The sequence below is a fragment of the Oncorhynchus masou genome, chromosome 9 (assembly GCF_036934945.1).
Source record: "Oncorhynchus masou masou isolate Uvic2021 chromosome 9, UVic_Omas_1.1, whole genome shotgun sequence".
Classification (NCBI taxonomy): Eukaryota; Metazoa; Chordata; class Actinopteri; order Salmoniformes; family Salmonidae; genus Oncorhynchus; species Oncorhynchus masou.
The window spans coordinates 34,454,373-34,470,986 of record NC_088220.1 but is presented as its reverse complement, the minus strand read 5'-3'; the positions used below and the strand labels follow the sequence as shown (position 1 = coordinate 34,470,986).

The 16,614-nt window shown below is 43.4% G+C and overlaps 1 protein-coding gene across 1 annotated transcript; it reads right to left on the bottom strand.

Moving 5' to 3' along the window:
• Positions 1-1,592: 1,592 nt before the first annotated feature.
• Positions 1,593-16,303, bottom strand: cpxm1b (carboxypeptidase X (M14 family), member 1b). The gene is made up of 13 exons (XM_064973901.1): positions 15,817-16,303; positions 12,859-12,968; positions 12,547-12,686; positions 12,333-12,417; positions 11,463-11,616; positions 11,249-11,340; positions 9,258-9,381; positions 5,926-6,122; positions 5,583-5,771; positions 3,243-3,537; positions 2,958-3,097; positions 2,772-2,874; positions 1,593-2,591 (listed from the first exon to the last, which is right to left on the bottom strand). The coding sequence occupies exons 1-13, from the start codon at positions 16,208-16,210 to the stop codon at positions 2,287-2,289; spliced, it is 2,328 nt and encodes a 775-aa protein (XP_064829973.1). The 5' UTR covers positions 16,211-16,303; the 3' UTR covers positions 1,593-2,286.
• Between the last annotated feature and the right edge of the window lie 311 nt (positions 16,304-16,614).

Here is a 16,614-nt window from a genome sequence, read left to right as displayed (position 1 = left end):
TATAGCAAGGGGTGTAAAGCCGTAACACATACGTTATGCCAGCAGCAGACAATGATCGATAATGTCCAAGAGCGCACTGAAGTCTAACAAAACAGCCCCCACAATCTTTTTAATCATCAATTTCTCTCATCCAATCATCAGTCATTTGTGTAAGTGCCGTGCTTGTTGAATGTCCTTCTCTATAACCATGCTGGAAGTTTGTAGTCAATTGGTTTACTGTAAAATAGGATTGTATCTGGTCAAAGACAATTTTTGCCAGAAGTCTACTAATGGTTGGTAACAGGCTGATTGGTTGGCTATTTGAGCCAGTAAAGGGGGCTTTACTATTCTTTGGTAGCGGAATGACTTTTGCTTCCCACCAACACTGGGGGCACACACATTCTAGTAGGCTTAAATAGAAAATATGGCAAATAGGAGGGGCAATATCGTTCACTATTATCCTCAGTCATTTTCCATCCAAGTTACCAGACCCCGGTGGCTTGTCATTGTTGATTGACAACAATATTTTCACCTCTTCCACACTAACTTTACGGAATTCAAAATTACAATGCTTGTCTTTCATAATTTGGTCAGATATACTTGGATGTGTAGTGTCAGCATTTGTTGCTGGCATGTCATGCCTAAGTTTGCTATTCTTGCTAATCAGGGTGAGCTTCACACAGTGGACATCCTCCTGGTGCACACTGGCTTAGTGCTAACAGTATAAATCTGGTTCATAGGCACAGGATGACTGCATACAATAGCTGAAGGATCAGTAGAGGCATTCAGGGCAGTTAAAGGGACATAGATTAGGTTACTTACATTGTGTCTACTGACGCCCCTGGTGTAATGTACATTTGCTGAATCATTATGACAACTCTGCGTCACAATGGTAGGGATTAGCTGAGCTGGGCTTGGTTCATTGATAAGTCATTGTCTCAACGCAGCCTTATAATGCTGTGAAAGGATCCAGGATCCCAAATGATTTGGGTGGATCCCATCCTCCTTATAAAACGTGTTTTGTTTCCAAAATCTATTGGAATCTAATAAGTGGGACCGTGGGTGCAATCCTTGGCCATACGAGTGAACCCACTTGGCACAGATGTCAATTCAATGTCTATTCCACATTGGTCAATGTGTTTTCCTGTAAATGACGTGGAAACAACGCTGATTCTACAAGTGTGTGCCCAGTGGGTCTTTTTCTCGTGCAAGGTTCTGCACACGGTGTACTGTAGAAGGATATTGAAATAAACTTGGCTCATGTTTTTACTTTTAACAATGAATTGTCACCAACACAAAACACAGCCTGGACAGGTAAAGGTTTGCTTTTAAGAATTACACTAAGAATTTAGAAAAGTACATTTTTCCAATATTCTTTGAACATGTTAAATGCATTTTCCTTCCCTGCTGCACATGATTCCTCGTTGGCAGAGAAGCGGGCAGCTGTCGGTGGTGATGTGGGTGGGCGTTTCCGTGGCACTGGCCTGTGTCGTCCTATCCCTGATCACTACCCTGTGGTGTCGCTTTGTCAGCCTCAAACGCCATGGAGGACGACCACGGCAACAGGATATGCAATTCCACAGAAAACAAGACATGGGTTTGACTTTGAACTATTGGTGTTTATAAGTAAAGCTTTATTTGTGATCCATTCATAACATTGTCTCTTGGCTTGCAAGGACATCCAAATGCCAGCATTTCATTTTGGTAGTACAAAAATGAACCAAAGAAAGACAAACATTAGAAATCATAACATTTCATTTGAATAGATTTAAAATATCTCATGTAGAACTCTCATCAGTTCCAGACTGTAACAGCAGAGCTCTTGTCTCTATGACATGATGCATGAGTCATTTTAGTCTCAGCTTGAGTTTGGTCTGTAATTTGTGGCATGAATTTTACTTGAATAGTGGTATATCTACCCAACGGTGGATTTGAACAGCATCATTCCACTTGGTTTGTTGTTGTAACTAAACTAGGTTCTTCAAGAAAAAATAATATTTTTTCCTGTTATACAAGTTTGAAAGGGTATTTTAATTCAAAATCACCTTGCAATTATTTGCTCTAATTTCATTCAAATATCTAAATACAATCTGGCCCTTTCTTCAAAAATATATCACTAAACCATACTGGAAGTACAATGCATTTTACATTAACATTTTATTTTGTATCCCAGTAGGCTAGCCTTACAGAACTGCCCACATGGTGTACAGACTTCAAAGCTGTGTTAAACCAGGAACTTCCCTCACGAGCCAATTAAATACAACAACCCTCCAGAAAAAGTGTGTTGTGATTGGTTCACCAAAGACATCACGACCCCCGTGCCTTCCTGCTAGCAGCCGCACGCCTACTGTTGATGGCCTTGGTGCTGGCCCTCAGTTTCCTCAGACGCAGCTGTCGTAGCCTCAGCTGCAGGTCTTTGGGGAGCTTGCCTCCCTTGGCCAGGATCTCCTTCAGCCTCTGTTTGGGGGTCTTGGTGAGGCGGAAGTCACATATGGTGGGGTAATGCTCGTACATCACACGGCACATACGTGTGGATGGGTTGTAGCCCTCGGCACTCACCGTGACCTCGTACTCGCCCGGGTTTAGCAGGCGCCAATAGTCCCCGTCAGCAACTGCAGGAGAGGCAGGACACAAAATGGCTACTGGTTAGTGGTAGGCTTCTCTGGCCTACACCTTTCGTAACATATTCCTGCAGTGCCCTCTAGGTGCAATTTTACGACATAATTTTGAGGTTTTCTTGAATCATTTACTGATGTGAATTGTTTTTGCATGTGAGGAGGGAGAAAGCCCACCTGATCTAATATGGTGGTCGATGTCATCCACTTTGATTATGGCATCTGCAATGCCAGCCTCTGTGTCTTTGTCTCTGATCACACCCTTGAGTCCTCTGTGGACCTTCAATACAAAGCAAAAATCTAGAGATCAACAACACCATCATGCTGTGTTTAAACTGTATTAGACATTATTGATGGACGGACCTGCTCCATGTAGATCAGTAAAGACTCTTTGTTGTTCTCCCACTCGATGGGCAGCTCACTGGCATGGGGGAACTTATCACAGGACAACTCCACTGTCACATCGAAGCAGTTGGTGTGTAGATAGCTGAAATCATTCATGCCTGGAATAGATTTCAGGGAAATAATCAAGAATGTAAATCTTAAAATGGTACTTGAAATGACAGTACAATACCCTGCTTTTCAAAGACAATGATGAGATGAACAAGATCACAAAATGGATGACCATAAAAGCGGTGGAATTCTCACTTCCTTGGACCGTGTGCCAGTTGGCTCCATTGATGATGTTGTTGTAGCGTTGGAAGTTTTCATTGTGACAAGGCCGGCGGTCTGGATTTGACATGACCTGGTTGGTGCTGGCATAGACCGTGGCCAGCCAGCGGAAGAAACTATTGTCCGGTGTAGGGGTGTCATCGTGAGGTGCCCAGTCTTCAGTCCTGTCGAAGGGGTAGGTGACCACCAGTTCACCCCCGTGGAGGTTGGCACTTAATACGAACGGGATGTTCTGCATCCAGTTAATGACAGCACGCGTCTCTAAGGCCACCTATTGGATATAGGTCAATGCCACAGGAATAATACATTCAAACATTATAGTGAAGTACAACAATTGAAATGGTTTATATTCTATGTGGGATAGTTTTGACATTCTCAAGGATATTGCTACATGACAAATCAAGAGCTTGATTGTATAAGGTTACACAGTACAGTGCCTTGCGAAAGTATTCGGCCCCCTTGAACTTTGCGACCTTTTGCCACATTTCAGGCTTCAAACATAAAGATATAAAACTGTATTTTTTTGTGAAGAATCAACAACAAGTGGGACACAATCATGAAGTGGAACGACATTTATTGGATATTTCAAACTTTTTTAACAAATACAAAAACTGAAAAATTATTCAGCCCCCTTAAGTTAATACTTTGTAGCGCCACCTTTTGCTGTGATTACAGCTGTAAGTCGCTTGGGGTATGTCTATCAGTTTTGCACATCGAGAGACTGAAATTTTTTCCCATTCCTCCTTGCAAAACAGCTCGAGCTCAGTGAGGTTGGATGGAGAGCATTTGTGAACAGCAGTTTTCAGTTCTTTCCACAGATTCTCGATTGGATTCAGGTCTGGACTTTGACTTGGCCATTCTAACACCTGGATATGTTTATTTTTGAACCATTCCATTGTAGATTTTGCTTTATGTTTTGGATCATTGTCTTGTTGGAAGACAAATCTCCGTCCCAGTCTCAGGTCTTTTGCAGACTCCATCAGGTTTTCTTCCAGAATGGTCCTGTATTTGGCTCCATCCATCTTCCCATCAATTTTAACCATCTTCCCTGTCCCTGCTGAAGAAAAGCAGGCCCAAACCATGATGCTGCCACCACCGTGTTTGACAGTGGGGATGGTGTGTTGCTTTTACGCCAAACATAACGTTTTGCATTGTTGCCAAAAAATTCAATTTTGGTTTCATCTGACCAGAGCACCTTCTTCCACATGTTTGGTGTGTCTCCCAGGTGGCTTGTGGCAAACTTTAAACAACACTTTTATGGATATCTTTAAGAAATGGCTTTCTTCTTGCCACTCTTTCATAAAGGCCAGATGTGTACAATATACGACTGATTGTTGTCCTATGGACAGAGTCTCCCACCTCAGCTGTAGATCTCTGCAGTTCATCCAGAGTGATCATGGGCCTCTTGGCTGCATCTCTGATCAGTCTTCTCCTTGTATGAGCTGAAAGTTTAGAGGGAAGGCCAGGTCTTGGTAGATTTGCAGTGGTCTGATACTCCTTCCATTTCAATATTATCGCTTGCACAGTGCTCCTTGGGATGTTTAAAGCTTGGGAAATCTTTTTGTATCCAAATCCGGCTTTAAACTTCTTCACAACAGTATCTCGGACTTGCCTGGTGTGTTCCTTGTTCTTCATGATGCTCTCTGCGCTTTTAACGGACCTCTGAGACTATCACAGTGCAGGTGCATTTATACGGAGACTTGATTACACACAGGTGGATTGTATTTATCATCATTAGTCATTTAGGTCAACATTGGATCATTCAGAGATCCTCACTGAACTTCTGGAGAGAGTTTGCTGCACTGAAAGTAAAGGGGCTGAATAATTTTGCACGCCCAATTTTTCAGTTTTTGATTTGTTAAAAAAGTTTGAAATATCCAATAAATGTTGTTCCACTTCATGATTGTGTCCCACTTGTTGGTGATTCTTCACAAAAAAATACAGTTTTATATCTTTATGTTTGAAGCCTGAAATGTGGCAAAAGGTCACAAAGTTCAAGGGGGCCGAATACTTTCGCATGGCACTGTATGTGCATTTTTGTCAAAATTGAATTATTGACATAGCCTTGTTCTGTTCAATGTTCTTTACCTATATAGTACTCTAAATACGGCAATTCATGTTTCGTTCAAAAGAATACCATTTAAATCATTGAGGGTTCCGAACTTTAAAGCCAATTATTGCAGAATCATCTTTTTGCAGATAGATTTAAGAAAATGTTTACATTCTTGATTTTCCCCAATTCTCTAACACAATATCATAGAGTGGATACTATTTGGTGATTTAAAGAATGCATGTGAATTCTAAATGTCAACTTACAAAGGCGTCCTCTGAGGTATAGTACTCTGGTATGGGGATGTAGTGGTTGATGAGTTTGGACTTATCATTATTTTGGAAGTCAAATTCAATAGCATCCCACATGACTTTGTTCAGGTCAGCAAAGTTGTGGTTCATGTCGATGCCCTGGTAGCTATAGCGACCGAGCGCCCACCCCGCCAACTCGGAACCCTGGGATGAGAGAAGGGTCAGAGGTCAACATGGGCCTCTTTGAATGGTTAAAGTATATTTGACCAGTAATGTTGAGCATTAAAAGATACTCTCAGTAATAACAGTATAATATATTATATTACAACAAAACATGTTATAACATGTGTTCTGAGACCTTCTTGAAGGCCATTTCATAACCATCGGGGTTCATGGATGGCAGCAAGTGGATGCGTGTCTCCTTGACCAGCCGGACGATGCGTTGGTTTCCCAGTTTGTACTCCTGACAGATATACTGCATCAGGTTGAGCAGCAGCTCCCGGCCCAGGGCTTCATTCCCATGCATGCCAGCCACATAGCGGAACTCTGGCTCGCCTGCAGAGGGAGACAAAGCACATATGTAAACACAGCATAGCAGTGGACACAAAAGTTGTTATGACCAATGATTTATGTATGCACTAGATGACTGATAGGTGGCGCTGTGTTGAAGCCACCTGGCCTCCATCTTGGCACTCCCCCAATGTTGAAATAGATCTCCTACGGTGTAGTGCCAATATGGCCGACCAGTGGCTTCAAAGTCTATCAATGGCCAAAACATAGCAATCCAGGGTTAATATACAGTACATCATTGGTTGTGACCATTAGGTTAGAAGCTATTATTCCATGCTGCTCTAGTTTACCCTTATATAATCCACTGGCAGACAGTTCTGATATCCAGCACATCCTCCCTAGATAGCTTTGTGGTTTTTGACCACTTCCCTTGAGCCACTTCCCATGAGTCAAGGAACAACGTTTCCAGGGCGGGCCCAAAGAGATATGGCTGGGTGTAAATTCAATCAACAAGCATTTAAAACGGTGGCTTTTACCTGGCAAACATAACAAAACACTGGTGTGATTGGACTGAATCTAACTTAACGACCTGGTGCAGACTTAATCATTTATTTGAAAAATTATGATTTGCTTGGGAGATTACTCTCGGCTTTGGAGGAGCACAAGCCACGTTTGCTCCTAATGCTTAAGGGGCTTCTGTAGGTTCCGAGTGCAATGTTCCCGAGGACGTTTTTTTAACCTCCCCTTTCTAACTCACACCACACAAACCACCCATTCAAATCATAGTTAGATCTAAATAAGAAAATACAAATCTCAAATCTCATGACAACGATTAGAATTCTGTCCCTAGATGACCAATGAAGTCAAAGCTACTAACTGGATCTCTGAGATACTGTAAGACTAAAAAATATGCTTCCACTGGGCACAGACATTAATGCAAAGTCTATTCCACGTTGGTTTAAAACTGTGTTCTCATAACACAGCGGGAATGGATATGGAGTCATGGTTACTGTTCCGGTTGAAATAAGGCCCCTAGTCTTAACCACAGAATGAATGCATTGTTGATAGAAAACACCTGTCCAGAGAGTCTGAATGGCTCAGGTCCTGACTGCGTCAAAGCATGTAAAACACAGAGTACATTCTTTGGAGAACAAGCACCTCAGACACCCTCCCATAAACTATTTACATTTCTGTCTTCTCCTTTAGGTTGATCTTGCCTGTATTTTTTTTTCACAGCCATGAAATGAATTGTACGGTCAGTTTTTACAGTATCCGTGCATCACACCTAAAGCCTTGTGTCACAGCAAAACATTTGGGGTTTGATAAAATAGGAAAGCACCCCCCCCCCCCCCCCAAAAAAGAAACAAAGCACATCACCATGAACCCACTGACTGTGAGTTCACATTGTACATACTGGCACATGGGATGAAAAGGCAAAGGACTTTGCCAGTGGAAAATTTAAACTAGTCTGGCTTATCCTCTGCCAGGAGGATAAGGTTAACAACAGAATTAGGTCAAGTTGGACAGACAAAAAACATTCAACGCTTTTATTCTCTTCAAAAAAACAAGCCAATATTCTAAATTGTGATTTTAAGACTAGTCACCCCGTTTGAAAACGGCTTCTCCTTATTTTCCAGTGCACAGGCAAACCAGTTCTCTGTCTATGGCATTCCTGGCTCCCTCTCCCATTATGAGTTCTGGCGGCAAGGGGTATTAGTGGTTGCCAGAGCTGGTAGACCGGCTCAATGGGCGCCGAGCGTGGTCAATGAGTCCAAAGCAAACACTTTAGACATGTCAGAGTGAACAAGGGTTGACTCCAGTCTCTGAGAGCATACTGTACAAAGTACTATAGCAGTGGCATTGCAGATAAGTTCCAACCTGGACTTTACATAGTAAATGTAAATCCAGGACACTCCAATTAGTATGATATGTTACATTTGGTATGATATGTGTTAATTTGTGGATGTCTGTCATCCTTTTCCTATGATATGTTACGAATTACAATTCGTATGATACACTATATATACAAAAGTATGAGGACACACCTTCAAATTAGTGGATTCCGCTATTTCATCCACACCCGTTGCTGACAGGAGTATAAAATCGAGCACACATCCATGCAATCTTCATAAAGTGGTATAAAGCTCGCCGCCATTGGACTCTTGAGCAGTGGAAACACGTTCCCTAGAGTGATGAATCACGCTTAACCGTCTGGCAGACAAATCTGGGTTTGGCAGATGCCAGGAGAGCGCTACCTACCCCAATGCATAGTGCCAACTAAAGTTTGGTGCAGGAGGAATAATGGTCTGGTGCTGTTTTTCATGGTTCGGGCTAAGCAAAAGTTTGGGGAAGGCCCTTTCCTGTTTCAGCATGATAATGCCCCTGTGCACAAAGCGAGGCCCATACAGAAATGGTTTGTCGAGATCAGTGTGGAAGAACTTGACTGGCCTGCACAAAGCCCTGACCTCAACCCATCGAACACCTTTGGGATGAATTGGAACGCTGATTGATAGCCAGGCCTAATTGACCAACATCAGCACCCAACCTCGCTAAAGCTCTTGTGGCTGAAAGGAAGCAAGTCTCTGCAGCAATGTTCCAACATCTAGTGGCAAGCCTTCCCAGAAGAGTGGAGGTTGTTATAGCAGCAAAGGGGGGGACCAACTCCATATTAATGCCCATGATTTTTGGAATGAGATGTTCGACGAGCAGGTGTCCACATACTTTTGGTCATGTAGTGTATGTTGTGAATTGCAATTCGTACAATATTTTATGAATTAGCAAAACGTATGACAGGTTACGAATTACAATTTGTTGTCGCTAACGTTAGCTAGGTGGCTAGTTGGCTGGCGCTAATGCTACGGGTTACGTTTTAGGGGAAGGGTTAGCTAACATACATATGTAGTTGCAAAGATGCTATAATGCAAAAGTTGTCCGTGATGAAATTTGAACATGCAACCTTTGGCTTGCTAGACATTCGAGTTATACACCCACCCACCCAACTTTATTATTTTTTAAGTAACCTTCTGTCTTATGTAACCATACTAAACATATCATTCTAATTTGAGTGTCCCTGATTTACATTTAATTTGTTACGTCTAGTCTATGAGGCCAGGCTGTAAGCTATGTAGCATTACCTTATGCTAAAACTTCATAACGTGTAATAGGCCTATATCTACTCACCCAGCTCATGCTTTCCAGGGTGGTCGGAGATCTCCATGACGTACATCTTGAGACCCATGTGACTTTTCCCAATGCTGTAGATGTGTGTGATGTCAGGGCAGGCCTCGGTCACTGATTTCATGAGCTGAGGAGGGACAGAGTTATGGTGTTGTCTGGTTGGGTATAAGACTTCCATTCCTGTGGGACCCCCAGTGTATGCACATATTTGGGAGGAATATATATTTTTGCATCTGGGGGGTCCACCAGGAATGGATTGAGTTACACTGCCTTATGACGGTTAAGTGTGACTGAGAAGGATGCATCAGTATGTACAGTACAGTTTGTCTACAACTGTCTACAAAGTCTTGGTTTAGTTTGCTGAGCACATGGGGGGAAGTGCGGTATGTGTAGTGCGGTGTGTGTAGTGCGGTGTGTATAGTGTGGTGTGTGTAGTGCGGTATGTGTAGTGCGGTGTGTGTAGTGCGGTATGTGAAGTGCGATGTGTGTAGTGCTGTATGTTTATTGCAGTATGTGTGGTGCGGTGTGTGTAGTGCGGTGTGTGTAGTGCGGTGTGTGTAGTGAGGTGTGTGTAGTGCGGTATATGTAGTGCGGGTATGTGTAGTGCGGTGTGTGTAGTGCGGTATGTGTAGTGCGGTATGTGTAGTGCGGTGTGTGTAGTGCGGTATGTGTAGTGCGGTGTGTGTAGTGCGGTGTGTGTGTATGTGTAGTGCGGTATGTGTAGTGCGGTATGTGTAATGTGGTATGTGTAGTGCGGTGCGTGTGTATGTGTAGTGCGATATGTGTAGTGCGGTGTGTGTAGTGTGGTATGTGTAGTGTGGTGTGTGTAGTGCTGTGTGTGTAGTGCGGTATGTGTAGTGCGGTATGTGTAGTGCGGTGTGTGTAGTGCGGTATGTGTAGTGCGGTATGTGTAGTGCGGTGTGTGTAGTGCGGTGTGTGTGTATGTGTAGTGCGGTATGTGTAGTGCGGTATGTGTAATGTGGTATGTGTAGTGTGGTATGTGTAGTGCGGTATGTGTAGTGTGGTATGTGTAGTGTGGTATGTTTATTGCGGTATGTGTAGTGCGGTATGTGTAGTGCGGTGTGTGTAGTGCGGTATGTGTAGTCGGTGTGTGTAGTGCGGTGTGTGTGTATGTGTAGTGCGGTATGTGTAGTGCGGTGTGTGTAGTGCGGTGTGTGTAGTGCGGTATGTGTAGTGCGGTGTGTGTGTATGTGTAGTGCGGTATGTGTAGTGCGGTATGTGTAATGTGGTATGTGTAGTGCGGTGCGTGTGTATGTGTAGTGCGGTGTGTGTAGTGCGATATGTGTAGTGCGGTGTGTGTAGTGCGGTATGTGTAGTGTGGTGTGTGTAGTGCTGTGTGTGTAGTGCGGTATGTGTAGTGCGGTGTGTTTGTATGTGTGGACACGAGCCTAATGTTACATCCTACCGGTCAGACTCACCTCAAGCTCTTTACTGAGCAGTAGTGGCAGTGTAGTGAGGAGAAGAAAAAAACACTAATAATATTTGTTTTTTGGTGAGACTGGGGGAGGAAGCTCCAACCAGAAACCCTCTGCTTCCAGGACAGACTCAGTCAAGCGCCAGAGAGTAGATTGAAGTGAATGGAGGAAGTTTCTATGCTAACTGTTGCATGCCATGTCCCTGCTGCTGTGTTCATAATTCACAACATCACAAAATCTGAGCCAGCGTAGGATTTTTTTAAATGAGAAATTGTATTATTTTCTATGTCACTCTTGTGTAGTTCTAAAATATGGCGAATCAGTTGTTTGGAATGATAATGATAATGCTCTCAGACACAAGCAACCCATTCGAAACCTCTCGCGACCCAAATTTCCCACACCACCAGTTGAGAGTTGCTGCTATATTCTTATTGGTGGAAGAGTTGTTGGAAGTTGTTGTTGGAAGAGAACAGGATATAGTTGCGTTGATGTATGGCTGTGAAGGTGAGTGCCCATAGCCTATGGGTGAGTGCTGAAGGTCTCCACTTCAGCACTTACTTTCCTCATCTCCTTGTAGTTGTGGTGTCTGAAGTCCAGCTTGTCTTTGGTGCCTTGCTCTGTCTGCTGCCAAGCGTAGATGTTGTTAGGATCTACAGGAGGGGCAAGACGCAACATAATGGAAATGCAATGACATTTGAATGCTGTTGAGGTTATGGTTCCTGTGTCTTAATCTAGTGTTGGGAGGATGTTGTGATGATGGCGGTGGACAAACCTGGTAGGGTACAGCCCAGAACCTCAGCTCTCAGACAGATAGTTCCGTTCTCGTACCAGCTCTGTGGATTGATACGGATGTAGCGCGCCACTGTGGCCGACTCATTAAATAGGGCCAACACTGGAGTTTCAGTATCCTGGTTCCCCTCAAATACCTAGAGTACAGGAAAAAGCCAATAGTGGAGATAGGTCATGCTCTATGAAGAGATGACTTCATATTCAATGAAGTATTTATTTATTGTTTCTCGAATTGCAGACTGCATCTTTAATAGATGATACAATTACTTCCAATTTTGCAGTTTCCGTCTCTCTGCCAGTCACATTTTCACTCTACCTCTTTGCCAAACCAGTGACACAGACTGGTAACTAGATGGTGCAATCTGCCACAGTGTGCCCATAGAGAGTAAGGCTTGTGGGTTGGCAAGGTTGGCAAGGTTGGCACAGTGGAGTCAGCTTTGGCCAGGGCAAACTGTCAGCGCCATGGTCAGCTTGCCAACAGGCAGTGGAATGTCATTGGTCAATGATGTCAGAGCACGGTAGATATGAATACCTCACTGGACCACATAATGATTTATTTTATTTTAAAATTATTTTATTTTTTAATTATTTATTTTTTAATTGAACCTTTATTTAACTTGGCAAGTCATTTAAGAACAAATTCTTATTTACAATGACGGCCAAATCCGGACGACGCTGGACCAATTGTGGCCCGCCCAATGGCACTCCCAATCACGGCCGGATGTGATACAGCAACTTTACAATTGGGTAATGAGGAATAAAGTAGTAAGCTATTCAAGATATAAAAATGGGTGGAATATCTGAATTTTGCAGTGAAAGTAACATTTTAATGTATTGTACGGAATCAACTCACTGCCTCTTTAGTCCCATTCATAGCTGGCTGCCAGACCAGAGTGTCATTACTGAACTGGACCTTGTAGGTGAGTATGAAGTCCCAACTGTTAGGAAAGACAGGCGCAACTATTTAGCAATGTCCATACGACATTTACAATACATACAATTCATTGCTATGGCTACATCACTGCACAATGGGGGCTTGGTGAACATGTGCCGTGACCTCCACTGACCTCCAGATTGAGCTGCGTCCCTGCAGGATGACCCCGGTGAAGCGCGTGGGGCGCCGGGCATCCACCTCCAGCCACTGTTTCTTATCCTCATACTGGGCGCACCAGGCCCCGTCATAGATGTCCCCGTCCTCGATACCCGACTACCCAGACAAACAGATTTGATTTACAAAGTGCATTTTACAAATCTAAACACAAGCTGGAGAGGTGATTACCACAGAATAATGCATGGATGAAAAATGTTAAGAATGGCAGTAACATTTGTTGTGTTTGCTAACAGTGGTGAGAGACCCGTAGACTAGGTCTTGGTCTCACCTGGATATTGAGTCGACCGCGGTGAGGTCCAAGTCCCCGGCGCTTGTAGGACGAGGCCCGCAGCTGTGGGTCCTTCACCCTCAGAGACTCCAGCCCCAGCGGAGGGCACTCTGACAGTCACGTAAGGAGAACAAGGTCACCGAGGAGAACAAGGTCACTCACACACACGTCAAATATTGACTTGCAGAGAAGAAATGGATCTAACGTGTAAGAAAGCTGTCCATGAACATGACATGTCCCATGGGAATGCCTTGACAGGAGCCATAGTAGAAGGGAGATTGAGAGACTGTCCACTGGGCACAGATGTCAATTCAACATCTATTCCAAGATGGTGGAAACAACGTTGATTCAACCAGTGAGTGTCCAGTGGGTGCATACAGGCGCAATTCTCTAAGGTATTTGAGCATGAAAGAGAGTGAGAGGGAAAGCGATGAAGAGATGCAGAAGCGTGCAGGAAAGAGAGACTTCCTGCGTTTCCATGCGAGGAACAGACAGGCGCTCATTGTCTGAGGAGCTAAGCCTGGTCGACTGGTCCTCTAAACACTAGTTCCTGTGTTAGGGCTGTGAGTGGTCTCTCTTAAAACCCTAATACCCTTTTGCCTTAGAGGCCTGCAGGATCTCTCCACGGGGGTCATTGTGACAGAGAGCATTGCTCTGCTCCAAGAGCTAATTGTTTAAAACTACTCAAACTTTGTTGAGAGTAGTCTGCCAAGTAAAGTAGGCAACTGATCTACTGAACTAGTGAAGTGATGCCAAAGACATTAACCTCATGTCAACAATGGTTTAGTCGTTTTTATGAAAATTGTGTTTTTACTCCTATACTATTTGTGTTAGGAGAATTGGCAAACACAAGGAGTCAATGATTTCTTAGAGCTATCCTATTCAGTTTACATCCTATTTAGAGCATAGGAAACATTGTATAATCTTTATGCATTAAATCATGCCTAACCTCAACAATTTGTATAGTTTCTTCAGTGGCACCAGTTGAAGAGAGACAATTTTCCGAATGCAGTTTAGATACTACAGCAAACTATCCAGTGGCCTTTGGGGTTACTCATCATCATTTTACCAGTACATTAGTCATGATGAAAAACAGCTTGGCAGATCAGCCAACCTACAACATGAATATTTAAAACATTAGACTCCCTTTTTCTGAGGAAAAACTGGGGAAACTCATAACTTCCCCCTGCTTTGGGGCCTCACGGTCCCCCTGCTTTGGGGCCTCACGGTCCCTCTGCTTTGGGGCCTTACGGTCCCTCTGCCGCATTACACACAAACTTCCTATTTGGCTCGGCTCCTGATTCAAGGTATATCTCTCCATCTGGCCCCTGTAATTCCAGTTCTCTTTCCGCCACATTTCCAACCAGATCAGGGGCACCAGCCCCCCCCCCCACACACACCACACACACAGGGAGGGGCTTCCATGCAGCACTGAGCAGTAATGAGAGAGAGGGAGAGCGCGAGAGAGAGAGAGAGAGAGAGAGAGAGAGAGAGGATAGGCAGGAAATACTACAGAAGACTAGTGTCAGTTGCTGGAGAACAAAAGCACGACAACTATTTAAGCAAGGGAATGTTTTGTTTTGCTCTACTACTGCCAGTGCTGTAGCTACTCTGTCATCAAGCAACGCTGCCAATGTCAGTTGTCTGTCATTTATGCATTTCAAAAGTTGAAATGAAAATGTACCATGCGTTGTACACGGTAAGGAAAAAGAGTGCTGCACAGTATACAGTATGTTGTCTATTAGGCATCTACCCATTCTCATACTGTGCATGTCACTCAGGGAAGTTCCCCCATACATACGTCCCACTGGCTTCACCTGGCAGCGAAGGGCGCCCAATGATTTTGGGTTTGCTTTTTTTTACAACCTTGGGCTTGCGCTTCTTAGGTAGGACTTTGGCTTTCTTGACTTTCTTCCATATCCTTTTAGGCTTCTTTACTGCCTTTACACTCCTGGTGGACCACTTGGCTACAAAAGGCAAACCGTCTCATCAACAAAGACGCATATTGTCAAATGTGAAAGTATGATGTGCGTCATAAGGACGACACAACACATTCTCAGGCTATGCAGATATGGTGTCTTGGTACTGAATGTAGATTGCTGACTCAGCCAGTTTAACTCTGGGGTTTTCTGATGATCTGTGTCTACAAAACAGCTGGTACCCATCACAACCTGATAACCCCCAAGCTAAACACTTGTAGAACCAACCCCCTGGACTTGGTTTCCAAGACCACAGAACTGCAGCATAGATATAACAACCCCCTGTAACTGGTGTTTTCCCTGCCTTGCACTCCACAGTTGTTATTTATCCCATTCGTTTGCAAATGTGTGTTTTCAGAGTTGTTTTTTGATGGACATGGTCTAAATGATTTCAATGTAAGATATTAAAGATAAATATGTAGATGCTTTTTAACCAATAGGCTGCAGCCCAAGGCTGAAATACCACATTTGGGGCCCTGGGGAAAACCTTTTTTTTGGAGGGGGGGGGGATTGCTAATTTCCCACATTTTGACATTGGACAGAGAGAAATGTGTTGTTTTTAAAGCTCATCTCATACTATTCATATTTTGCTATGAGGACGAGAGAAACTGTTGCAATTGTAAGGCAAACTTCCTGAAATTCTACACACTTTGGCATTGCTTATGACCCCAACCCCCCTGAAGGTTGGGGACTTGGGGCACGTGCCCTGTGAGCCCGTTCTGTAATCTGGCCCTGACTGTGTCTTTTTCCAGACATTTCACACATTTACTTGATGCAGAAGTGAGATGTCAGATATCTGCCAAAAGAATTACACTTGAAAGACACATGAGATAATTTATTAAAAATGTCTGTAATATCTACAACAATGTCAAGCCTATGTCTATAATAACACATCACATAATGCATAATATTGTTTCAATATTTAATTTAGCAGTTGACCTGCAGTTTACATCCGCAAATACATTTCAATGCTGCTCACCAAATTCGAGTGGTTCATCCTCAGGTTCTTTGTTCCATACTCTTTTTTCCACTTTCTTGTCGATTCCCTCATTTAGGTCTTCTGTGTTGAAACTATAGTTAGCGGCGGTGGTCGTTTTCGGTGGTCTAGTAGTAGTTGTCAGTACCTTTGAAGTCGTTGTGGATGTCAACCTTACCGCTGGTGCGTTGGTGCTTTTATTGCTCTGGGTAGTACTTGGTTTAGTTGTAGAATCTCGTCTCTCAGTCGGAGTAACAGTTGTAGTTGCATTATAATCCACAGACCTCACTGTAGTTGTGCCATTGCCAGATGAAACGAGACCATATGATCCACATATCAAACACGACAAAACAAAGGTAAAGTACAGGGATTGTGCCATAACTGTCCCTTCAGACATTCTGGATGAATATTGACAATTTAAACGTCCCCCATTCCACACGAAGGTCCACCCATAGACTTACATAATACGGGTCCCGTGCACAATCCGTTGCGCTTGCAGAAGTAACGGGACCGCTGCCCATAAATGTTCTGTGTCCAGAACATTTATAAAAGCTTCACAATAAGAGCCCTCATTTGACAGTTTAAAAAGGTACACATGTAAAAGATATCATCACAAGGCTGTAGTTATTATTAAAGGAGGGAACTGTAAACTATGTCTATGTCAGTCCTATTGAATAATTGGCCTGTCGAACAGCCTACTTTCTGAATCATAGCTCTACAAATATTTTCATATTATTACAACGATTCTAATTATTTGCAATATTATAATGTTACGATAAGGAGGCTAATGAGCGTTTAGCT